This window comes from Leptonotus elevatus, chromosome 20, assembly GCF_054856555.1.
Source record: "Leptonotus elevatus isolate MCC_2025b chromosome 20, RoL_Lele_1.0, whole genome shotgun sequence".
NCBI lineage: Eukaryota > Metazoa > Chordata > Actinopteri > Syngnathiformes > Syngnathidae > Leptonotus > Leptonotus elevatus.
In genome coordinates, this window is record NC_141258.1 from 1,440,090 (window position 1) to 1,467,195 (window position 27,106).

General features: G+C 40.6%; 1 protein-coding gene across 3 annotated transcripts in view; it reads left to right on the plus strand.

The window, feature by feature from the left end:
* The window catches only part of vti1a (vesicle transport through interaction with t-SNAREs 1A), a 106,623-nt gene that overhangs the window by 17,907 nt on the left and 61,610 nt on the right, over positions 1-27,106 (plus strand). For 2 of the 3 annotated variants that reach the window (XM_086064520.1, XM_086064518.1), the window contains exons 4-6: positions 2,288-2,365; positions 8,419-8,439; positions 13,500-13,584. In XM_086064520.1, the coding sequence (XP_085920646.1) occupies positions 2,288-2,365; positions 8,419-8,439; positions 13,500-13,584 (184 nt within the window). The remainder of the gene's footprint in view (positions 1-2,287; positions 2,366-8,418; positions 8,440-13,499; positions 13,585-27,106) is intronic. The other variant, XM_086064519.1, reaches the window with a different exon arrangement.

The window sequence follows — 27,106 nt, forward strand, 5'->3', positions numbered from 1 at the left end:
TCTATGAAATCTGTCTAACTTTTGCTGAAAAAGATGTAGAAAAATATTAAAGATTTTTTTCTCAAAGATATCACTTTTTTCTCACAATATTTAACTTTTTTCTTGAAAACATTTGAAAATTTTCTAAAGTAGTATTTTAAAAAATATAACTTTTTTTCCCTCACAATATGTATCTTTTTATCATGAAAATATGAAATAAAATATCAATTTCTATTTTCCTGTCAAATGTACTTTTCCCCCCCCTAAAAAAAGACAACTTTTTAAAAACATTCACTTACAATCAAATGTTGTCATTCCTTCATCATTTATTGAAAATACATGCATTATTTTCATCATGTTATTTGTTTCTCAGTTATTAATAACTGTTTTCTTCACAGTATTCATTTCTTTCCTTAAATTTTTTTTCCCCCTTGCATTATGATTTTCCTCAAAAATTTACAACTTATCTAAAAAATCTGTGACAAATAATATCCGAGCTAAAAAATATAGGCCTTTATTGCAATTGATTTGTGTCCTTGATAGGAAGGACCCCAATAATAAATGTGGCCTTATGCAAGTGTGCTCATTGTTGAATTCATTCCAAACGTAAACTAAAATCCAACCAAATGGCGTTTTATGAAATAAGTTGTACAGTCATGCTGTTTGTCTTTTGAGTTTTGTCCCACCTTCTGAAGCAGCAGTGAGGCAGAACAAGGGTGCGAGTGGGCTGGGCGGGAAGGAAGCGGGTGGGGTGGACTACGGGTTGTCGGTGGTGCGAATGCGGCTTGGTAAACACTTTAGAGCGCGTGCTGTCGCCGCACGTTCCGTTTAAGAGGGCACGTCGACACGTTGTTTTTCACAGGCCGGGCGTCTGTAAACAAGTGCGCCATCGGCAGCCCGCTCCCGCAGCCGCTTGTGAAGTGGGTGTCTTATTTTTGTCTGCGCCCCTCCTCAACCTCGCCACACACACACACACACACACACACACACACACACACACACACACACACACACACACACACACACGTTTTGGACACGGCATTCCCTGTTATTGTGCCTGTGTGTGTGTGTGTGTGTGCGTGTGCAACCCTACACCACCAGCTGATGAATTATTCCCTGTCTGAGTCCCAGCATTGGCGTTATCACAGAGTTTGCTAGTGCACTGGGATGACAGCAGTGACAGCCCCCCCCCCCTCCCTCCTTCCAGTGCCCCCTCCCAAGAAAAGATTTAGTGCTGACAAGTGCTACTTCCTCATAATAGACCCCCCACTTCCCCCATCCCAGTGACGAGATTTGGTTTATTTATGCTGGCACTACCCCTGTGGCACAAGTTTACCGAGTACAGTACAACAGCCCCCCCCCCCCCCACTTGACCCCCCCCCCCCCAGCTGAGCAAGGACCACTTCCAACAACAATACATTCTCATTTGAACCTTTATGTTATAGTTTTCCTCATGTTTATGGGTCAGTGTGGCTCGCTGTGTTTAATGTGTGTGAATCAAACATCTCCTCTTTTAGTAAATACATGTAAATATACCATAAATAATAATAAAAGAAACAACAACAATGCCCTCTTAATACATGTATGCATAAAAAAAAACTATTTACATTTAAAAAAAAACATAGTTTTGATCTTCTTCTCAGGCCATGTAAATATTAAATACACTATGCAGGTTAAACAATAATAGTAATTAAAAGAAGAAAAATAAAAAAGGCCCTCCTATTTTTTTTTAATTAAAAAACCCCAAAACATTTTCTTGAGGTTTGAGCTTCAAAATATTTTTTCCCCAGTTCTAAACTTAACAGGTCCAAAACACCCCCTCTATGTTTAACCTTACAGTATTTAACCACTTTTGTCACTACCATATAAATATATAAGATGTAATAAAAACAAACAAAACAATATAAAAAAATAGGAAAACAATAAGGCCATACATTTAATTTTTTTAATTCTATTTTTCTGAACAGGTGATTGTGACTCACTGTGATGTTTAATATGTATAAATTATTGTAGTAAGTGTAATTAAAGTAGCCAATCTACTGCATAAATAGGACAGAATAATGCTGAAGAAGACCGTCGATTGGAGATTTGTTCTTTTTGTCATTCCAGAAGTTGTTTGTTGTGCCTCCCGTTTGTCGGCCATTTCCATTAGGGGGCCCCCTTGCTTAAGGAATGCATGCTCGGTTTCTTCTTCTTCTTCTTTTTCTCGCTACACCATACAACAGCACTAATCCATCTTTCTCCGTTTGCTTTCTCCTTTTTGCCCCCCCCCCCCCCTCCCTTTTTCTTTTTTGCTTCCTCCTGGCAGAAAAGGTCACGTATCGCCTACAGTGACGAGGTGCGCAACGAGCTCCTGGGGGACGACGCCAGCTCCTCGGAGGGCCAGGTGAGGCGCTAATCAGCCCCGGCCCGACTGGCCACCGACCGGTGTGGGAGGCCGACTCCGAGGCCCGGGGGTTGATAGGAGGTGGGGGGGGGCAGGGGGGTGGCGGTCGGGGTGGGCTCCCCTCATCCTCGCCAGATCTGAGAACCACGCCGGCGTATTGTCACCAAGTCATGCGGAAGCAACACTGTTTAATGCAAAGCTGGGCCGACGCGGGGCATGGGACCGGCCAGATTGCCAGCACCCACACACACGCACACGCACACAATGCAAAGCAGCATATCAATACCAAACGGCAGTCGCACCACAGCTGGGTGTCGCCCCATAAATAGTCCCTCAAACACAAAATGCTCAAATTTGCTTCTCTTGCACATCCGTTAAGAAAAAAAAAAAGAAGAAAAAAAATCACCAAAAAGTGTCAAAAGTGAAAAAAAGTATTCAAATGTTATTAAAAATCTGCAATATTTTTCTTAAATGTCACTTTTCGGCATTAAACAATTAAAAAATATGAATTCTCACCCTTTCCCCCTGAGTTTAAATTGATAAATAAGCCTTGTGTTCCTTAAAAAGTTGTGTTAAATGTATTTAAAAAAAAAACACGTCTTTTAACATTTTTAACAAAATATAACAACATTTTGACAAATGCACAAAACAAAACTTGCACAAAAACGTAAAATCTGTACATTTCATTTACACATGCTATTAAAAACAATCACCCCAAACTCTTCTAAAAGTAGAAAAATTATTCAAAGTTTACTCCTCAAAATATGAAATTTTATTAAAACACCATGTAGTATTTTCCATAAAAGTCACTTTTAAGCATTAAACTATTTTAAAATAATAATACTCACCTTTCCCCCCCCCCCCCCCCCCCCCGTCTTTAAATAGCTAAATAAGCCTTGTGGTCCTTAAAAAGCAGTTTCAAATGTATTTAAAAAAACTAACAAACATTTAAGCTCTATAAAATTTTAACAATAAATTAACTCTTTTGACTTAAATTTTGTCAAATGCACAAAACAAAGTTTGCACAAAAAACTGAAATGTGTTCCTTTCATTTACACACGCTATTAAAAATAATTACCTCAAATTCTGCTAAAAGTACAAAAATAATTCAAAGTTTACTCATCGAAATATGAAATTTTATTAAAACACCACGCAGTGTTTTCCATAAAAGTCACTTTTAAGCGTGGAACATAAATGACAATTTTTCCTGCATTAACAAAAGTAATATATTAATTCACAGCAATTTTAGTCATGTCTTTAAAGTGCAACATAGGTCAAGTATGTTATGATCACAAAATCAAAGTGATTTTCTTCGTAATTGTTCACCCCCCCCCCCCCCCCCACCCCCCAAAAAAAGTTCTTGACAGTCTGGAAAAATACATGAATAATAAGCCTGTACTGCATGAACTCTTGTTTTCCTCCTTGGCCCAGTTTTGCATTTGAAATCTTGTTCAAAGCAAATTTCTATCAGAGAAAAAAAAAAGAATAAAAATTTGGTTATTTATTGCATAGCAGCTATGAAAATGAGCACTGCTGAAAATAATGAAAAATACAGTAAAAAAAAAAGACAGGGTTGTATGAACTTTACCACTCAGCCTTGCTTTCCTTTTTGGCCAAGTTTTGCATGTTTTGTTCTAAGTGAGTTTTTTTTTAAAATGCTGAAAATCATACTATTACTACTAATAATAAGCCAGGGCTGGATGGAACACACACTACGAATTGGACTATACATCTTTTGACTCATTTATAGATTGTGACAATTCAAAATGCAAAATTGCATTAGCTTAAAATAAATTAGATTATCTTTAGGAGTAAAATATGGCATGATTTTTTTCTTCTTAACGTCCCCTTATTACCATTTCAATGATGACCCACCATCTTCCAAACATATGTGAATGTGTGTGTGTGCGTGTGTGTGTGCGCGCGCGCGCGTGCGCCGAACCAGGCCGCCTAATTGATATGCATATTTTCCTGGCAAATTAGCGAGACATTAAAGTGACGCACGCACGTCGGAAAGGAGATCGGCTGTCACCGATGTCACGTTTGAGACGCTGACGGCCGCCCATCAAGGAGAGAAAAAAAAAAACAAGCCCAAAAAGAAGTATCACGTCGTCTCGTTTGGAATCCAATTCATCTTTCTGTTAAAAATAGCTTTTTACACACAGCATAGGAAAAATTAAAAGACGACTGCAAAATGATCAGTTTCTATCCCCCCCCTCAAATACAAATATTGTCATTTTGAGCATTTACATGCAGAAAACGAGAAATGGTCAAAATAGCATAAAAGATCCAGTTTATTTTTTTATATCTAGTGTTGCCTATTATTCTAATTAAAGGTAATAAAAGGAATTCAAACTGAAAATTTCCCAATGAATTATTACGTTTGTTGGACATTATTACATTTGAACGAGAACTGTTTTATTTTATTTTTACTGGGCTAAAATATAAAGTAAATACAATGACATTTATTTCTAAAGCTAAGTCAAACTTTACACTGTGAACTTAAAATCCAAAGTGGTAGTATATCATATTTTGAAAAAATGAAAGAGTTGTAGAAAATCCCAAAATGTACATTCTTATTTATTATGGCTGTTATTCAATTTTGAATACTATATCGACTCGTTTGGTCAAATGAAATATAGACTGTTATATAAAGTAATGAAAAAATACACATTTGTGGTGTATGCATTTCTTTCATATTATTTTAACAGGCCAGTGTTGAATGGCAGGCATGACGACTCTGTTGTCCTCCTTGGCCTCATTTTGCATTTCGATATATCAAATGCTTGTTCCAATATTTCTCGAGTTCTCACGTTTTGACATAAAATACATTGTTTCTGAAAAAATAGGATTTTTTTTAAAACTAACATTAAGAACTGTAGCACAGAAGTGTGTCAATGATGTGTATTCATTTTTTTTTTAAATATTTTTTTCATTCCAAAAAAAACCAGCAGTCTTCGTGAATAATAAATTAAGCAATTTATTATATTTTATGATGTATTTTTAAATGTATTTAGATATCAAATGCTTGCTGCAATATTTCTCTAGTTCTCACGGTTTTAAATAAAATACGTTGTTTCTGAAAAAAGGGGATTTTTTTTACTAACATTAAGAACTATAACACAGAAGTGTGTCAATAATGTGTATTAATATTTAAAAAATTACATTCTAAAAAAAACAACACAGTCTTCCTGAATAAGAAAGTACGCAATTTTACTTAGTTTATTATATTTTATTATGTATTTTTAAATGTATTTTTTTGTGCAATCAATAATCATGAAGAATACGTTATTGAAAATATATAGTACAGTAATAATAAACCAATGTTTGATGGTCTGTACGATTCCTTGGCCTGGTTTTGCATTTAAAATTGTATTCCAATAATTGTTAAGTACTCACGAGTTGAGTATTTAAAAAAAAAAAAGAAGAAGAAATTTCTTCATCTAATGAGATGGCGGCGATAAGAAAGAGAGGGGACCAGAAGTTGGGGGCAAAGTGGGGTCAATTTAATTGCCGGCGATTTGTAAACCGGGGCCCGCATGGTGCGGCGTAGCCCGTCGCTCCTGCCGATCATTACGGCTCACAAATGTGCTGGTGACGAGGCGAAAGGATTTCCAGCTTAAGTAAATAGGCAAGTTGCGATAATGGCTAAAGGACCATTTAATAGAGTCGCACATTTCTTCGTTATCTGTACGCCGGCAGAGGCGGAATTGGCACTATCACGTGCTAGGCACATTTTTTCCTCTCCCCGTCTTTTTTTTTTTTTTCTTCCTCCCGCACGCACACATAAACGACACGCCGAATAGTTTCGATTTCAGTGGCAGCAGAAGGCTTGGCCACGAGAGATTGCGCCGGTTTGAGCCGGCACCGACCAGATTTTTCCCGAGCTACAAAGGAAGCGCATTACCACTTGTGTCGAATTCCGTATTGGGGTAAGGGGGGCGGCGGGAGGGGGTGCGGTTGGTTGGAGAAAAAAAAATCATTTGTTTGAAAAAAAAAAATGCTGATTATCATAACAGAAAAATTGCAGCAGTGCAATTTTGAATGCTGGCTGGCGCCACAAAAACACAAGACGAAGACGGCATAATTACGACATTCACGCCGTTCCACAATGCCAGCGTCGTCGTTGGCCGCGCTAAAGACGCCGCCGGGCGAAGGAAAATCAAGATGGAAAAAAAAAAAAAAACCCCGCATCTCAACCAGGCTTTTGTTGCGAGTCCTCCCGTGAGGATTTGCAATCAGTCAGGCGGCACAAACGAGCTGAGAAGAAGTTTTGTTTGGCGGGCCATTGAGCGATCGTAGGATCTGCTACTCTCCAATAAGAACCGAACCCCCCCACCATCACCCCACCCCACCCTGCCCCCCCACCCGCCTTAGTGTTGTATTAAACTTTGCCCTTTTAAATAAGCCAAGCTTGCTGTGTGGATGGAATTAAGTCGCATCTTGTTAGCGGCTCTGTAGGAAGAGACACATTTATACTTGTTTACCTTGCGTTACAAGTGACTTTTTCCACAACATTCTTTGTGGAAAAGAAAAGAAGCAACTCACAAAATAAGCAATTCATGAAAAAGTTAAAAACATTTGGGATTAATTACTAAATAAGTTTTGGACTTTGCGGCTGTTCTGCACATTATGGACACTGTTGATATTTACGGAACAGTGAGCCATCGTTGGTTTATTTGTTAAGCGCTAGCACACTTTTGGTGTTTAGCATCAATTACTCAAAAATATTTTCTTTTTGACGAAACGGGAATATTGGAGGGCCTAGAGTTGCCTATGCTAACAGTGTCAAACATAAATATACCACAGACATTGGTCCCTTTCATATCGCTGTTGAATATCGCGATATCGATATTGTTGTGATTTTTAACATGTACCTAAAGAAATGGCATTTTTATTATCGAATTAAAGAAAGATGTTTTCAAGCAGAAAAAAAATCTGTCTCAACGTCGTTCTTATCTAATTCATACGGAATTAGGGCCAGTGAAGAGGAAAAACAAGGGTGGCAGGATCCTCCATTTATTCTCAGAATTCTGAAAATAAAATGAGAATTCTCACTTCAATCTCAGAATGCTGTGATTAAAGTCCGAATCCTGGCAACCTTTTTTTTTTCCCTCTTCACTGGCTCTAATCCACTTCTGGAAATGACTTGTAATAACTTAGAAGCGATACGAATATCGCACGTGCCAATGTCGCAAGTTTGCAACGATATGTTTGCGATGTGTTCTACTTTCAAACTCACCTTAAATATAAATGCAAAGAAAAACACAAATCTGGGAATCTTGTGAATCGTGAACATAACATACACATCGTATATCAATTTTTTGGGTGTGCTTTTTGGCAGCCGAAATCCACAACTGTTCATTGCAGTTTTTGTGCTCTTTCTGTAACACCCAAAAACGAGCAAATTTGCAAGAGTTTAGAGTTTAAAACCTGCTTGTTGAGTTTTGTAGTCATCTTAAACAATGTCAGCATCTTATTTCTGCGGAAGTTTGCCCCTATGCGGCGAAAATGTTTTTTCCCCTCTGAAATTCCTTTTTGATCGACTTGAGTTTCAGTGCGTCTTTTATCAAAAATGTGTACGACTAATTCCCGTTGCTCCAACGCCGTGAAAACTCCACTGTGCAAAATCCCATTCCAGAGAATTTACCAAAGTGACAGGTGAGAAATGGCAAAGTCCATGTTTTGACATATTTTGAACATAATGTAAGCGCATACTATAGCGCTGGTGCGACATCATCATTTTGTGTGACTTCCCGGCTAACGCTAGCTGATCCTGCCAGGCGCGGCTCTCCACTTCCTTGCCGTTGTTTAATGTGACAGTGCGACAACTTGATCTTTGTTTGTTGGGGGGGGGGAGAAAAAAAAGTCAGCGCTCGGCTGCGTTTAGCACGTTTGTCTGCTGATTTCCGAGCGCTCGGCGTGCAAACAGAAAAATCGTCATGGTTAATTTCCGTGCGGCGCCGCGTGACGGATTTCTCTTCCTGGGTATGTTTGCTCTCTCATTTTCTTTTCCACTCTCTCCATCTCTTTGCCTGACTCTCGTGATGCAGTTGATAAAGTTACGTGAAGAGGTAAGTGCTTCTCTGACTATTTAAAATAGCCCCCCCCCCCCCCTTACCTTCATGCCACTGAAATTTCCATTTGCCCTCCTCGTCTGTTGCGCAGGAAATTAAATTGGGCTCATTTGGACGCGCTTTGGTCTGATTGAAGCGCTTAAAGGCCAAGTCAAAGATAATGAATTCACGGAAAGGCCAACTTCTCTAGTTCCTCTTTCTCTCAAACGTAAGTGAAGAGTTTGCCCTTTTTCGAAGACAGTCAGTTGGGAAAGTACGGCAGCCTTTGAGTCCACGACTTCATCAGTCAACGAAGAACTGTATTTTCCATTTTTGTATTTTCCATTCCGAGTAGTCGTACCATATCATTATTCAGCCATTTTCACTGATGCTTCCAACTGTTTAACTGGATTTTGACAGATTTTGCAAGGCCCACTGAGTACTGTGTTCTATTGCTATAAAAACATGGAACCTGCCAAAAGAAAGATTAGAGTCTCTTCTTTCATCAGGAAAACAAATGATATTTCAATCTGTTTCCGTTTTGCAGAAATTAGCATTAGAATATAGCTAAGTTTCATCAATATTCACATTCCTGGTGAATACATTGTCAAAAAGAGGCCCTGGTTGATCTCTTATACTCTGATGACAGCTGCTGGTCGTTTTTTGTGACAACTACCATTGATTTAAGTAGGGATGGACTGATTGTCAGTATTCAGCATTTTGATCTTATCTTAGATCCATTTCAAAAAGTGTTAGGGAACTAATTCTTTAAATTTCCAGAGATGCTGCTGGCCCTGCACCTTCTGTTTTTGTTTGAAATTAAAACTACGATTAAGTAAAATTTTCCGATATTTAAAATTTTTGTAAAACTGTATTTACTGTAGAAAACAATAGGGAGCTATTTACTTCAATGGAGTTGTTATTTAACTTTTGGAATGTTTTTGGAATAAAGAAGCCTCGCAGCCCCGAACCTGAATCGTGAACCTGAGAACTGGTAGTCAGACGTGCGATACGCTACATGGTTAATGTCAATATTTAGTTTTGGCGAACCCCGTTCCGGTCCTGCGAGGCACGACCGACTGCTGCCTTTCTTCGCAGGTGCTGCAATGCGCCGCCTTTAAACGTTCAAGCTGCTTTTTTTTTTCTCTCTCTCTCTCGCTCTCTCTCTGCAATCTCTGGAGTTGCGCTCCTTTTTTCAAAGCCATTCATAATTTAAGCGCGCCAACCCAACAGGCCCAGATGCTGTTATCCTCTCTTCCCGTTTTATTTAGTTGTACTGGAGTTTGCCTGTCTTCCTCCCACACTTTTGTTAATTTCCTCCTCACCTCGGGGTCAGGAGACACCTCGCGTTTACCTCACCTGTCGACTCTCCTTTTCCGACGGCTCCGTCGGCGTAATCGTCCTCGATCGGGTGCCCCCTTTTCGCCTTTTCGACGCCAGTCTTCAAAGGCTGGCACAGCTTATACGCACTTAAGCTTGGCTTTAAAGAAAGAGTGGGGGGGGGGCAACTATACTTTTTTTTCTTCACCCTTCTCTCTTCAGCTGCAAAACATGTTTAAATATTTAGCAGCCATATTCACAGCTGTTTGACACTTGTAATTCCTCGTCTTACAAGTCCCAAACAAACGGCGCGGAAGATCACACAGTCAGTCGGAATCACAGCTGTCATCATTATTCACTTTGACTCAACCCCCTCCTCCTCCGCCCCTTATTGAAATAATAAGGAAATCATCTGAACTTCGGAAAATGGTGTTAGAAACCGCCCGCGTTTGATATTGGGAGGAAAAAAAAGAAGGGAGAAAAAAAAAGAGGCAGGAGAGCGGAAAAGAAGAGGGGAGAGAGAGTTTTCTTTTGAGCGCCAGCTCGGCTTCCTGTTAATAACTTACAAGTGAGGAGCGCTTCACCGCGCACGCACACGCAAAAAAACAACAACAACACCAATTTTGCGCCTCCTCACAAGAAATTGTAGGTCTCAGATGAAAAAAAGGAGGAGTTTGCACTTGCATTTTTACAACATTTATCCTGTAATGCATTTAAATGCTCGGCCTGAGGTCATTTCTTTCCGTCCTGCAGAGTTGGATTGAACAACATTTTTTTTTATTTTTATATTACAAACTAGGGTTTTGTTTAAAAATCAAATAATCGATATCAAATCGATTTTCCTTTTCGAGCCTGATATCATAAAACCATGAATCGATTATTTTACTCTCTCCTTTTCCCCATAAGTTTACATGAATTTAAAAGTATTTTTCTTACATTAATAAAATAACTTACTTATTGCACTTTAAGAGCAATCTTTATTTACAATTATTGAATTATTTAAACATTTACGGGCTCGGCAAAATTGAATTTGGAATTTGTCTGTGGAGTTTATAATCATGCCTGCATAAGAAGAATTGATGTCCCATAATTAATCAACCTCGATTGAATTGAAGCGAATCGATTCGATTGAGCAAATTAGAATCGATAGCCAGCCCTAACAATATATTGATCTCAATGTTTGCGATAACAACCAGCACATATTTTCTGCAACAGTTCTGGTGAAATTCTTGATTTTAGGCTTCTTCTTATTGTCTTGCCTTAAGTGAGGTTTTTTTTCAAGTTGTTTTTTTTTTTTTTTGCCCCCGGTGGGCTTGTGTCACTATTAGGAGCGTCACAGCGTGTCATTATTGCATTCTTAGCGGCTGAACCCTCACCCTTTCGCCTCGGGTTCTTTCGCCGTCTAACTCGGGGCGCATTATTCTTAATGATCACACACACACACACACATCCTACTCTGCCACCTCCAGCGCTCCCCCCCCCCCCCCCCCCCCCGGCCCAGAACGAAGGAAGAGAAGCGAGAGCGATTCAGGGGGAGAAGTCTTTGAAGTGGCTTCCCATCGCAGCGAGTCTGCCGGCCGTCTCTCCCCGAGACGTGTCACCTTTTGCCAAGAGGGAATAGAAAAATCACGTTTCCAATGGTAATGATAACATACTAATCACTTGGGCTTCTTTGAAGAAGCCGGGGGAGTGCGCCACTCTGTCAGCGTGCCCGCGCGCGCACTGCAGCCACGGTCGAGGTGTGTTGGCTTCAACATCGCGCGTCAATACGTCGGCGCCGCCGCCGCCGCCGCCGCCTCGGCTCTTCCGTGGGGGCTCATTATAGAGCCCAAACGCGGCGCTGTCGCCATCCGCCATCGCCTCCCACTTCCACGCCAAAAAACAACTCACTTCCTGCCGCTTGCTCCCCCCACACATCCTTAGCCTGCCCTTGCTTTTAGATACTAACGGGAAAAGAAAAAAAAGCATCCCCGGTTTTTTGAAATGACATCTGATAGAAGCCAAGGGAAGGAAGGAGTTCTTTATATCCAAGCTTATTTCGTTCCCTGACCAAGCTCGATATTGAAATTTTGGCCTTCCCCCAGTATCGATACTTTACGTGAGAGCGAATGAAACGATACATCGAAATATCTAGATGTCTTACTTTAGTATGCTGGTTAATAGAGATGTAACGATAGCGGCAATATCGTGATATGGCGATATTAAATTTGCCACAATATATGGCTAACATTTTACGAACAAAATGATGTCAAGGAATCAAGTTACCTCGATTAATGTTGGTGTGTAACGAAACACGGAACATCGGAATATTGATCATTTGTGACGCATCAGTATTTTATCGTGAAAGCTAACGAAATGATACATAGTTTTGATATTATATTATATTATGGTATTATTGTTTTTTTTTTCCCCTTTCCCTTTTCACTCTCAAAAACGATATACATCACCAAACATTTTTCACGGCAAAAAAAACAAGTCACTTCCTCCACATTCACATTTGCTTTATTTGCCCATCCTTACCCTGCCCTGGCTTTTAGCTACTAAAAAGCCTCTCCGCTATTTTAAATGACATCTGTCAAAAAGATGGAAGCCGAGCTCTCTCCATCCCCTTCCTCTTATTGTCAAACTTTGAAAAGTGTGTCGACTCATTTCCAAGCCGCCTCCCCCCGTCCTTGCATGTTGTTCCATTTCCTCGGCGTGATTAGCTGCTACGTGTTTTGACAGCCAAACCCAATCTCCAGATTTGACTTCTTCCCCCTTGTCCCCGTCGCTCGTGTGGTGGGCATCAACTGCTGTCGGTTGTTTTTGAGTGTCAAAATTCAACGGGAATGAGAGAGGCCATCAAACGCAGACCGTGTTTGTGTCGACATGCGAGTCTTGCTTTAGAGTCTGCTCGACTGAAGGCAGCGGAAATGGAATTGATTTGGTAGCATGGCAGCTAAGGTAGCAGTACAACTTTATCGATGCATCCCAGAGGTGGCAAATCCAAGTCCAGAAAGTAAAAACACTGCCACCGTTTGGCTTTAGCCCCAGGTGCTATAGCTAGCTCCCATGGTGCTTGTTTACCTGCTAGGGAGCTAGCTAGGTAGCATAAGGGGTTTAAGCCAAACTGTGGCAGGGTTTTTACTTTCAGGTGCTAGCTAGCTAGCTCCCATGGTGCTTGTTTACCTGCTAGGGAGCTAGCTAGGTAGCATAAGGGGTTTAAGCCAAACTGTGGCAGGGTTTTTACTTTCAGGTGCTAGCTAGCTAGCTCCCATGGTGCTTGTTTACCTGCTAGGGAGCTAGCTAGGTAGCATAAGGGGTTTAAGCCAAACTGTGGCAGGGTTTTTACTTTCAGGTGCTAGCTAGCTAGCTCCCATGGTGCTTGTTTACCTGCTAGGGAGCTAACAAGCTAGCTAGCATCAAGGCTAAGGCCAAACTGTGGCAGGGTTTTACTTTCTGGACCTGGATTTGCCACCTCTGAACTATCCATAATAATTGTCGCCCTGGAAACAAACCGCCTCAAAGTGGCGGCGGTTGTTTTTTTTCGTCATCGTCATCCCCGACATGCATGCGCTTGCTATTCCATCAGCATATAAACACATTGTTACCTGTGAAGGTTATTGGCAACCTTGGCGCCGTTGCGTCGGACACGCTCGGTCGCCGCGTTTAAGGCTGGCGACGCGTTTCTTTTGAAATGCGTCCCGGCGCTCTCTCAAATCAAATGTTTGTGTTTCTTTCCTCACACGTCCTCCATTTTGTTGTTGTGGCTGTTGTAGAGAGCGCATCTGTTGGACAACACGGAGAGGCTGGAAAGGTCATCGCGGCGACTCGAGGCCGGCTACCAGATAGCGGTGGAAACGGGTACGTATTCTTGTTTTGGATTCTGCGAGGGATGAGTGAGCGACAGCAAATTGGCTTGCTCATATGTGAGGTGGGTAGAAATGTGTGTTTGTGGGAGGGTGGTGGTGGTGGTGGGGGGGGGGGGGGTAGTGTTTGGCGGAGAAGTGTATAAAAAAAAAAATACTGGTTCCTTGACGCCTGATGACATTTTCGGGTGCACATCAAAGGTGAGGCAGGCTGGGAGTGAGAAAGCGAGCGACACATCCGAAAGAGGAAAATTCATGCATACGCTACGCCACGCTGGGTGCGTCTTTTTCAATGCGCGTGTGTGTGTGTGTTTGGGTGGTGTTTTTTTTAAAGGTCTTACAAAAATAAACTTCTTAATCCAGATGGAAGAATTTCTAAATAAAACATCTCCCAACAAACTTATTAATAAGGTTGTTTTTATCGTTCAATAATTCCGTCACCTCATTTGTTTCTTAAATAGATTTAACCAGTTAGTGTACATTTTGTGTGTGTGTGTGTGGGTGTGTGTGTGTGCGTGTGTGTGTGTGTGTGTGTGTGTGTAGCCCATCTCACTTCCTCTCCGCAGCGTATTCCTCCGAGAGGTATCAAAGCCGAGTTCTTCAAGTGTCGTTCCGTTGTAGTTTTCCAGAAAGTTTGTCAATTTACACTATAAATGGCGCGCGTGCGACATTGACACATTTAATAATTCAAGTCGAGGAAGGACCGCAGACTTTTGATGGTTTTTTTGTTTTTTTTTCCTCTGCTATCGTAACTATTCGCGGATTCATAAATACGAGCTGCCGGATGTTTAAAAATGCGCGTAAACCGCCGTCGTCATCTATACTGCGAATTCTGCGAAAGCCCCGCAGAGCGAATGGAGCGGCTGGGATCTTTTTGTGACTCGACGCGGGTGTTAAGAAGAGTTAAGCTAGCTGCATAAGAACAAATTTCGGACCCTTGCGCACCTCCCGAATATTCCAAAGTCACCGCAATATAATATGTATATAATATATTGCATGTTTTTTGTAAATACAAATGACACTGTAATGTATAAAAAAAATAAAATAAAAGAGTTGTTCCCAAGGAAACCTTGAATAGCAACAAAAATAAAATAAATAATTGATGCTTATTGTAATTGCCACGTCTTTTTGTAACCCCCCCCCCCCCCAAAAAAAACAAATGAATAAGCGTAATTGGGTTAAAAAAAAACTGAAATAAGTGATCAATGGGGAAAAATATTAGGGATGCACAATAATGCTATATTCAACCGACATCAATAAACCAATACTTTATAAAGTGCCGATGTCGATAACCGATAGGTAAGCCGATAATTGTTTGTTTATATACAAATATACTTTCGAGTCCTACTATAAGTCTAACATGTACAAATACATTCAAACATTTCTTTATTATCTGCTTTATCTGTATGACGTCAAATTGGTCGATAATTGCCACAGCAACACATTTCATTTTGCATTTGTACTTTTTGGCTTCTTATCCTGGTCAATAAACGACTGAAAGCACATCGGCAACTGCTGCTCTCCTTGCCTATATGCCAGGACACGTAACTAAGTCTTGAGCTTCTCCCGCACGCGAACCCTGACCCGCCGTCACTGGCGGCTGACTCATCCAAGAGAAATCCCGTCGAGGTCCCGCGCGATCGGTTGTTTGGTTGCGGGGGCAGTGGGGGGGGTCGTTTAATCTGTGACCCCTCGCTTTCCTCGGCTGTCCGTTGCAGCCCTCCGCTCAGCTGCACAACCTGAAATGGCGACGCCTGCTCGGGTCAAACACTCCGTGCACCCGCAACAAAGAACAAGGATGCGCTGGGAATATGTGCAGCTTTCCATCGCTGCACACATTTTGCTCTCAAGACACTTGGATGGAAATGCTCAAAATCGAGAATAAAAACCTGGGGGGGGGGGGGGAACGGTTGGTTGAAAAATCACAGTTTGGTATGTAACTTTTTTTTGAAGGTTATGGTTTGGTACAGTAAGGGAAAACATTTTTGTAACCCCCCCCCCCCCCCCTTATTTTAGGTCACCGGAAACATTTGAATGATGACATGTAAAAATTTCACATAAAATACTGCAAACACTTGACCTTAACCTCCTCGTAATAAAATGTAAACAACAAAATGTCTATATATATAATGCATATAATATATATCATGTTTAACAACTTAAATATATTCATTTTAGGAAAGTTAGATTTTAGTAGTTTATCTTCTTTTTAGGAAATTAGCATCAACAAATTTTGTTTTTCGGAAATGGCAACTTTTACAGTTTGTCATCTTTTTAAGTAAGTGTTTGTTTTCTTCTAGTAAACTGCAACGTCAGCAGTTTCCCTTTTTAAATTGTCTTCTTTTAGGACAGTGCAACTTAAATAGTTTGTCTTCTTTCTAAGAAAGTGTAGCATCAATAGTTTGTCTTCTTTTATCGGAACATTGAACAATCATTTTGACTTTGTTTTTGGAAAGTGTAACTTTACTTTCTCTTCTTTTTAAGAAAGTGCAGCATCAATAGTTTGTCTTTTAGTAAATTGCAAAGTCAACAGGTTCTCTTTTTAGGAAGGTGCAACATTGATAACTTATTTGATATTTTATATCTTATTTTAATTTATTATTTAATAATATAAGCCTTTTAATAGTTTGTCTTCTTTTTAAGAAAGTGTTTGTCTTCTTTTGGTAAATTGCAACGTCAACAGTTTCCCTTTTTGGGAACGTGCGAGATCAATAGAATGTCTTCTTTTTAGGACAGTGCAGTTGAATATTTTGTCTTTTAGGTTGTCTTCTTTTATAAGAAAATCAATTGTTTGCCTTCTTAAAATGGTAGTTTGCCAGTAGTTTGTCTTCTTTTTAGGAAAGTGCAACATCCGTAATCAGAAATCACACAAGATTGGATGATTATATGTGGCTCAAAGTTGTATTTGTGTGATATTGTTGGGAACAAGTTTGGCCAACAGCCTGCCCTTGACCTAATATCTTCTGTATGGGAACTGTACCTAAATATCCTAATCCGAATCAGTTTATGTATATGTCGAAGGTTATATGGGATTTGTTCTTGGCAAAACTGGGCTAAAGCAACAGAGGTTGCGCTACAACTCCTTTTTGAGCCAATCAGAAGCCTGAAAAAAGTCACATGGGCAAAACGCGTACGAAGAGTCAGCAATTGAGGAAACCATTGAAAAAACGGCAAGCGAGTTCCTCCTTTAAATCATATTTAAATATCAAATAAAGGAAACAAAGGCCGTTGAAATAATGGAAGCCATTCCTCCAATCGCACGTCAGGTTGTGTCCAGACGTGGTCATTATGTTGCGCACACTCCACAATCACACCGCGTGCGTGCAATTGACCGCCAATAGAGAAGGGGAACAAAAAGAGCATTTTATGTATATATAATATATATATATATATATATATATATATTTCAAAGAACAAAGAAACGGTGTTAAAATTCCGCTTTTTCTTTTTTCTCCCCACTCGAGCGCCGTCGTCTCGTAATGACCGCGAACAAAAAGCCAGGATGCTTCTGGGTCAGATTGAAAGTGAGGGAGGGGGGGTGCTCTTGTTCTAAGAAAAGACAAATCTTCACAATGTATCATCATCATCACATTTGAGCATTTATGTGTGTGTTTTTTATTTTTTTATTTTTTTAACTATTCTCAGCTTCTCGAGTGTATTTAAAGAAAACAAAGGCTTGTCAAAAGCAGTGAGAGCCCTCAAAGGGATAGTGAGTGAGCGCACTCTTTGGACACGCGGCGCTATTTATTTACCACACGCGCACCCCCCCCCCCCCCCAACTGACAAGCAGGCGTTTTCTGTTTGTCTCATAAATAAAGGATAGAAGTTCGTTAGTAAGAAAAAAAAAAAGAAGGAAACTTAAAAGGCAAGTTGCAGCAACAAGCAAACATACGCGACAGTTAGCTTTGGCTTAGCTCTAAAAATAATCATTGAAAATAATATGTAGAATCACAAAATGTTTCCAAATTGGTTAAGAGAAATAGTTCATTTATATGATTTACGCATACGCTTGAATTCTGATTTTCTATCAGTTTTACCACGAAAGAAATTTTTTTTTGTTTACAGTAGCATAACATGACAAGTGGCCTGTCCTTAATCCTTCGTTTAAAATTTTATATCCATCCCTTCAAAAATGACTTTATATAGAATTATTTCCATAACTTGGATATAGTGACAAATTCGTTCTTCCTCTCACTTAGTATCATTTTTATAAAAAAAATATTGTTTTGTTTCGTTCTGTGGAGCATGACACTATAGATGTGTTGTCATTCATATAAATTATACGAAGAATCATTTATAGCACTTACTGAGTTTCACATAATTTTTTTTGGGGGGGGGGGGACTGTAAATCAATATTCTAAATTGTACAATGAAGCTATTTGACAAGGTGATTGTCAAAATGGTGAAAAGTAATACACATTTCTGATTGCTCACAATATTAAATAAAAAAATGACCTTTTCTTTTGGCCTTGGGATATTTTTTGTCGGAAGTATGAGGGATGGAAATGAATGTCATCCATTTTGGAATACAGTAATAATATATTGCAAAAAGTGAAGAGGGAGACGAAAGCGTCTATAAAAGTGGTGAGGGACAGCAATCAATAGCGTGAAAAAAAAACCCCTCAATGCAGCTCATTATGGTTTGATTTCACTCCTGTTTCCATAAGCCGAGCGGTTCGGGCTTTGGGGCCTCTGGGGTCCCCCCCCCCCCCCCCCCCCCCCCTCCAAAGTTTACAGCGTGCCAGGTAGAGAGCAGCACCGCGGGACATCAACTTTATTAGGATGGCAGATAAGCTGATTAGAGCTTGTCAATCAAAGGTGCCAGCGACTCACAATCACAACCGGGCTTGTCAGTGGAGGAGGGGGGGGGGGGGGGGGACCACTTTGTTTCTTTCTGTCCTCCTTTCCTGCTCTCTCTCTCTCTTGATTCTTTTTTTTTTTTTTTGTCATAAATCATTGAAGCGAGCAACAAAGTAGCGGCGGCAGCAGCGGTAGCAGAGGCTAAGCTAAGCGAGGACGCTGTGATGATGTGACGAACGCTATTAAAGGCCGCACCGGCTTGTTTTAAAGCGCTTTGATTTGGGGCGGCGACGCTATTAGACGAAGGGGGTACGGGCGGGGTTCGATGAGTCGGCGCCACACCGAATCATTCGGCGGCAGCCAGAACACAAAAAAATGACAAATAAATATGGCATTTACACAATTTGAGGTCGGCCCCCGCAATAGAGGGGATTCCCACCATAAAAGTCGACGGGAAACCCGTGCCATTTGTCGGCATTAGAGACCAATTTCAATTCCTGTCAAGTGAAACTATAATGGAGTCATACTGGCAAGAGCAAAATAAAAAAAAAATTCTGTTGTGTATTAAAGATAGACCGATATGTTTATTCAGGGGCGATACCGATGCCAATTATTAGTAGTCAAGGAGGCCAATAACCGGTATTTGAAGCCAATATTCATTTGCAGTAAAAAGGGGGAAAAAATATTGTTGTCAAAATTTTTTTAAAATACAAATGCCAATATTTACTTTGTAGTAATGTCTTAAAGCACGTTATTGAGCAATTTTCTTTTTTTTTTTAAGACAATAGACTTACTAAAAAAAAAAGGTTATCAGTACGTCTTAATTCAAAAGTTACATGGAAACTTAAAGAACTACCATAGCTCTGTACAGTTATTTTGTGTCGAACAAAAATAAAAGGTTCAGAAGGTTCCCAGGGTCAGCAGCATCTTTTATAAAGTTAACTGAAAATTTAAATAAATAATTCCCTGAGATTAAAATGGTTATAGATTTTTTTAAAAAGACCGATACTGATATTCGTCAAAATGCCCAATATCGGCGCTGATAATCGGCCAATTATCGGTCTATCCCTACTGTCTATGTGTGACGTTGCCTTTAATACTATGTACGGTACGATATCCACATCTGCTTCCATTGGTGCTGCTGCTTTGGTTAGCGAAGTTGCAAAAATGAGCTCGGCCACATTTGTTTTTCTTGAACAGGGCTCAGCAGTTGACACTTCAAGGTCTGTCTGTTTGAGGAAGGTGTTCATTTTCTCAAATGGAAAACTAAATTGGAGATTCCTCAGGAATGGAGACACAGCGAAAAGCTTTATAGCATCCGTCATAAGATCCATCTTGGGAAGTTGATCTCTGCAGCTAATATTTTATAGTCACTCACATTTCCCGCCACCCGAAAGTATCGTGACGCTGATTATTTATTTCTCAAAAAGTCGCTGGCGTCTGTTGATTCAGCTCTTCCCGTCCCATTGAGGGGTCCGTATGCTAGCCGGCCTTTGTGTACCGACAGCCTTTTGTCCGGCGGCACCTCAGCTAGCACTGTTGAAGCGTAAACAAGTTGTTTTTTTTTTTGCCCCTAAATCCCCGCGGAACAGCTCAGTCCGAGGGTGTCAAAGATAATGGCGATTTATTGCAGCGCTCGGCTTTCTCGTTGCCCCTTGCGCCCCCTTCGCAATCGCCAGCCGTCCCTTCCTCCTCAAACAGATTAAAATTAAGCCGTAAACATGTGAGGACGGAATTAACACATTTAGCCAGTCTCCTCGTCCCATATCCCATTTTCGCTCCGGCTGATCCCCACCGCCGAAAAAGGGACGACGCGGCTGCAATTTTAATGACTGGCAAAACGTTTTTTGAAGTCCACATGAAGAAAAAAAAAAGGCGTGCGCTTGCCGTTTGTGGCGGCGCTAGATACGGCGGGGGGGCGAGACTGGGGCCCGTGATTGGCGGGGGTACACGCGCCGCAGGCTCGGACTCCGGGCCTCCTCGATAACATCGGTGTCATTTTCCTCTTCTCGATAAGACGCCTTGCTGACAAGGTCCGATTAGGAGGGGTGGGGGGCGGGGGTGGGGGGGGTGAATAATTACAGCGTTGCCTTTCATCCACCGATAAACAGCACACTTGCGGCTGGATTTTTTTAAGAGCTCAAGCATATACATTCAGGAAATAGAGTTAACTAAATTTGAAGAAAAACACACTAACCCCCCACCCCCCCTTCAAAAAAAATTTTCCCCTGCTTTTCTCGGCGCCAAAAAAATTTAAGCTGTGAAATATTTACGTTCTCGCTCTGGGCGCCATTAATCTAACAATTATCAAATGACGGCATATTCCGTGTGAACGCACAATGCTACATTGTGGCGGCGTACCAAAAGAGTCATTTATTATGCTATACCTCAAGGAGTGTCCTTTTTTTTTCTTTTTTTTTAAACAAACGAATGAAAAGAGAGCTCCTTGGAATATGCAAACCACAATGTGGAACACAGAAAATAAACAGCGAGCGTGCGGGGGTGGAGGGGGGGGTGGGGGGCTGGCCTGTCATGAAATAGATCTGTATGAATTATAAGAAATGACAGGTGGCACAAAACTTGAAAAAAATGTTACACTTCTTTATTCAAGCCTTCTGTTATGTTGTTTCTCGGGAAGAGAAAGGTTGTCCATAGGTCAGTTTGACCCGAGCGTTTTTCAACTCAAATTTTATTTCACTCTTTAAAAAAAAAAAAAAAAAAAAGAAAGGAAAGGGGACAGAAAGAAGTAAAACTTGTTATATCTGCCCCTGATCGACACCAAAAAATAATCAACACAAAATCAATGATAGCAATGTGTTTTCCCAGTAATTGTGCTTTTGTACATAAAAAAATAATAATAATACAGATAGACTGAGATGATTTTGTTTTACAATCCAGATTGTTCCACAAATTGACACCTTGAGTTGAAATTCATTGTTCTTTTTGTTTTGTTCTTTAGGTTTGGAAAAAATGTCAGTTCCTCTTAATTTGTACTCACTTTCCCTTTAAAAAAAAAAAGGTTGTGTATATTGACTGGTAAAATTTCATGATGGGCTTTATACATTATTTTAGGGCGATCAAACTTCATCAATTCGTTAAATTTTAAAGTTTTTAATGGATTAGTGTGGTCTCTGTATCCACATCTGAAAATGACACGAATAGCAGGTTTTTAATTACCTGAAAGTGTCCAAAAACAGGATTTTAAAAAAATCATAATAAATGACTCTTCATATAACCGTCCTTTTGTGGTGTTCCTCAGGATGAGCAATTGTGTCTCTGGGTCAATCTGACCCGGGCAGGTTTCAATTATCCATTTGGCACAAAACTTGAAAAATACAGAGCCTTAAGAAAAAACAACAACAACCAAAAAAAAACGTATTACTTAAATTTCAGGATGAGTGATAATGTCACTGGGTCAAATTGACCCAGTCATATTTAATTATCCTAAATTGTCAAAAAAACAAACAAACAAAAAATCATTATATATATATATATATATATATATATATATATATATATATATATATAATATAATATAAAGTTGAAGACTATGCTGTAGAAAAAAGAAAATACTCCCTGGGTCAATTTGACCCGAATCTTCTGCTACAGTACCCCAGAAATGTTGCTGGTCCAATGTGACCTCTAAATTTGTAACTATTCACAAATTAAAATATTTGTGAATTATTGGATAATCCAAGACATAAAAGTAAGTTTACAAAACATTTGCTGAGGTTTTATACTGAAAAAAGATTTCAATCTGGGTCAATTTGACCCGCATATAATCCACTTCCCCTCATGCAATTGTACGTAGGTTCCAAACACCTGCTTACACCTGTGTCTTAAAAAAAAAAAAATCAAGTTTGCTATTTTTAGGTTACAATGACTAAACACACACACGCACACACACACGCGCACGCACACACACACACACACACACTTCTCTCCTGGCCTTGTTGCATGCAGTAGAAAAAGTGTAGCATTGACCTCTGTCTGACACGAAGAGAGCTGGAGGAGAGAGGGATGGAGGGTGCGTGGTGTGCAGGGTTGGGGGGGGGCAGTGTGGTGAGAGGGTTGGGGGGCAGGGGGGGGCAACGTGGTGGTGGGTTGTTAGTCGTAGGAAAAAAAGAAAAAGCCACACAGCGAGCAGAGAGCCAAGACAACAATTGTGAAGAGCGGCACAGGGTTAAAGAAAAGCAGTTTCAGAAGGAAATGGGAGACAAAAGCGAGGACTCTGAGCCCCCCCACGGGCGCTTTAAAGGGCCGCTACATCTGAGGCGCCCGCTGCAATATTTAAGAAAAAAAAAAAAGGGAAAGAGAGAAATAACGTAATATTATATATATAATAATGAGAATGACTCAATGGATGAGAGTATGTGCAAATGATATTTTTACCTTTTTCAATAACAAAATATGTTTTTTTTTTAATTCATCAGCCTTCCTTGTGTGTTTTTATTTGTAAAAAAAAAAAATATATAATTTTTTTTCCATTTTATTACTTTCTCCAAAGTACATCTGACATTTAGGAAACAAATGTTTATTATTTTATATCATGTGGCTCAAATACAGGCTGTTGGTTCCAAACCCTTGACCTCAGGTTTAATTTGCTTTAATGACCAAACTTTAAGAACATATCAGTGGAAATGTTGCTCTTTATATACATTGTTTTCTTTTTACTATGCACATGTGAAAAGGTCATAATGTAACTGAATATTTCATTTCTCAAGTATAGAAGTATATTTGACTCTTGAATTTGAATAAAATATTGATGGCACAAATAAAATGAAGCTAATCATCAATTAGAAGATAACCAAGAGTGCAATTGATACATAATATAAATACAACATATTGCGATGAATGTCTTTCTTTGGAAAAAATAGAACCTATAAAGAATATTTTTAGTGACAATAAAACCGGATCGATATCAAGAAATAATATGTGAATATATAGATTACATTATCAGTATTTAATTTTTTTTTTGGATTTAATGTTGCTTTTGCCTTTTTTTCTTAATACCTGTTTCATTACTGTGTTTATATGCCAAATTTGATCTCAAATTACTATCATTGTGAATGTTTGGACCAAAATTAGAAAGACACATTATGCATTGTTTCATGTAAAAAAAAAGAAAAAAAAAAGAAGATGTATGTCTTTGTTTTGAACTTTTAACGTTTGCAATTTTGTCATTTAGCCATAAATCTTTTGTGCTCTTTTAAGCACGTGCGGACCCGATAGCCTCACTTTTTCAATATGACACCTTTTCAGATGTAAAAAAAAAAAAAAAAAAAAAAAGCAGCAGCATCTCTGAAGTTAAAAAGCCTTCAGGAAGTCACGCTAAAGAAAAAGCATCTCCAGCTTCAACGCGCGGCATTAGCTTCTTATTAATCTCCGTCTTCTGAAGATTCCTACCCGGCGACAAGCACAATTATCCCGCGCAAACACGCCGAGGCACATTAGGCATCTCCATCTGTCCTCGACTCTCCTCAATGGGAGCCCCAAGGACCTCGAACGCCCCACCCCTGGCACCCCCCCCCCAACGCCACCCTTCCCTCGAACCGTGTCAAAAGACCTTCCTCCTTTAGCCGCGGCGGTGGCCATCAGACGGGCTGGGCCGCCTGTTTAAGACGGCCCAGGAAGATGAAACGCAGCCGGGCCGGGATATCAGCTGCTCGGCCCATCTGCCAGCCAGTGGGGGTTAACTTTAGGAGCGCTCGGCGGGTGCTGCTCGAGCGCGTCACGTGACTCCAGTCTGCGTTGCAGGCCGAGAAAAACAAACTGGAGTTGCGCGCAGGCTTGTCACGATGTGGCCAAAGATGACAGCCACTTGGCAAAATAACGTCAAGCTTTTTGTCCTGGGGGGGGGGTTTGTTAACCTGAGGAGTGCTCCTCGTATGCTACCCGAGCGCGTCGCACACCTCCATTCTCAGTTTTAGGCCAACACCTACTCCTTTTGCATTCTGGGTTTTATCCCTCTTAACAAACAAAAAGCTTTCAATACCACGGCAAAAAAAAATCTAAGAAATACTTTTGTCGCTGGGACGAGTTCTAACCTTAGGAGGCTGCTGCTGCTGCTCGAGCGCATCACACAATTCGACTCACAGTTTTATAATACGAAACTATTTGCGCGCAATGTTATCAAAAACAAAACTATTGTTGCTCCACCAGGGCAAAAACGAGAAAAAGCTTAAGTCTTGGAGGTGGGCTAACCTTTTCCGAGTGCGCCGCAGCTGCTGCTGCTCGAGCGCATCATTCAGCTTGAGTCACACTCTTAGAAGATGAAATGTTTGTCATAATGTTACCAAAAATAACAAAAACTATTGTTTGCCTTACCAGGGCAAAAGAAGAAAAAGCTTTTGTCTTGGGAAAGGGAAGCTAACCTTAGGTGTGCCCCACTGCGGCTGCTGCTCGAGCGCGTCATACGACCCCAGTCTCAGACAAAACTCTTTTTTGCTAAAAATGAAAAGCATTGTTTCCATATTGGGGGGGGGGGGGTCAGGTAACCTTAAGAGCGCTCAGTGGCTGCTACCCGAGCGTGTCAACCTCAGTCACCGTTGAAACTACACTAAATGCATGTATTTGGTTTGTTCTGACCAGAGACAACAAAAAATTACCCATTCGACGGCAAAGTAAGCTTTTTTTGTCTTGGGGGAGGAAGGTAACTCTCTCGGACTGCTCCGTGGCTGCTACTCGAGCGTGTCACCCTGTGTCACAGTTTAAACAAACCCGTATCAACATATACTGTATGTGTCACAATTTGACCAACAAACACTTTCCATACAAGGGCAAAATAATGTAAAGAATTTGTCTTGGGCTGCGGGACTAATCTTAGGAGGGTTCCGCTGCTGCTACTCGAGCGTGTCACCCTGAGTCGCAGCTTAAAAACAAACCAATGCGGAAATGTTGCTGCCAAACACAACCTGGTCCCAAAAAAAAAATTTAAGCCTGGGGGGAGTGAGATAACCTACGGAGTGCTATGCGACTGCTACTCGAGTGCATCAGCCTGCGTCACAGTTCAAATGAAACAATTGTCACAATGGCACCAAAAACAACTAAAAATACCGTGAAATAACACATTTTAACAAGATTATGAGAAAGTAATTTTCTGACATGTAAAATCTGTTTTTTTTTTAAAATACAGATAAAAACTGTAAAATTATGTCATTTTACAGTTTTTTTTAATTTATTTTTTTAGTGTAGGCAAAATAACTGAAACCTTTTGTCTTGGGGGAGGGCGGTATCTGCTGCCCGAGCGTGTCGTGCAACTTGAATGAAAGTTTTAGACAACAAAACAACAATTGTTTACATTCATAAACTGGCTAAAAACATCCAAAATACGTTTAAATAAACAACAACAACCTACAAATGACTAGATTTCAAAGATTAAAATGGAATGGAATGGTCTCCCTTCGTAACTGGTTCATTAAACAGAACCAGAACCGACCATGAATAGTCGTTGAAAGCAAAAGCACTTTTTTTTATTTCCTTCCACCCTCCCCTGCATTCTATTCTTTGGTAGATAGGCTGCGCCCTTGAGCTGCCTTAGAAAGAGGCGCCGCCCGCTCTCACTCGAATGTGCTAGAGGGGAGTGCGCCTGGATTCACACACACACACACACACAATAATCATTTGGACGGGTTTGTGAGCCCAAGTTCCTGAAAAGGCGAATAGAAAGTAGTTACTCATCCATCTCTGCTTTTGTATTTGTCAAGCAGAGCTGCACGTTGTTACATTAGCACGTGTGTCCTAAAGTAATATGTTCATTCCAAATTCAAAAAAAGAAGAAGAAAAAAGTCAGGCAGGGGGGGGAAAAAAAAAAAATAGTCCTCCTGTATCCTGTGCTCTAATCGCTCCCGTGTCAACTTTGACTGTTGACTAGCAGGTAGAAAGCCCCGGCTAAGTGGCCGACATCGTCCCCGACGCTCACATCAGTCGGACCTTCGCCGCGTGATACGTGTCTGGCTAATCCTGAAGGGCTGATGTATGCGCAGCTCGGGTACCGGCAGGGCCGCTCGGCTCGGTCCTTCCCCGAGCGCGTCTTATGATCTCGGGTTAGTTGAGCATCAATCAAGGCCAACCGCCGCGTACTGTAACGGCCGCCCGGCTTTTTAAGTGGAGTTGTGAAGGACTGGCTAAGGTGGCCTGAGGGATCCGTTTGCTTGGTCCCGGACCCTCTCGCAGTTTGATGTGAAGGTGCGCGTCGTAATGGCGACACACGGAATCCATCTGATGAATTGATGTAGACTTTGGAATGTTGGTACTTTGTACTGGTCCAGGTGTTTTTTCCCCCTGCCTGTTATGATTCTCATCTTCAAAACCTTCATTGCAGGGGAACCCATTTATGGGGAATTACTATCATTCAATGAAAATCATGCATTTCTTATTTTGGATTTCTTTTGTTTTGTTTATATAAAAATGTGTTTATGTCATACCTTAACTTAGAAGTTTTCTTTAGGGGGGTGTGATCTGGTGAGTGACGTCAGAAGCTCGCACTTCGTCTGGTCTCGACTACTCAAAGTTGTGGCTTTGACTCCTCAACATATTGACTTGGTCTCAACTCGTCCAGGTATTGATCTTGACTGTGAATCTCGGTCTCAATTTGTCAAAGTCTTGGTCTTGGCTTAGTCTCAACTGCTCAAAGTCTTGGTCTTGACTTGATCTCAAATCCTCAAAGTCCTGGTCTTAGTCTGGATACCTTACACTCTTTGTCTTGATTTGAACTG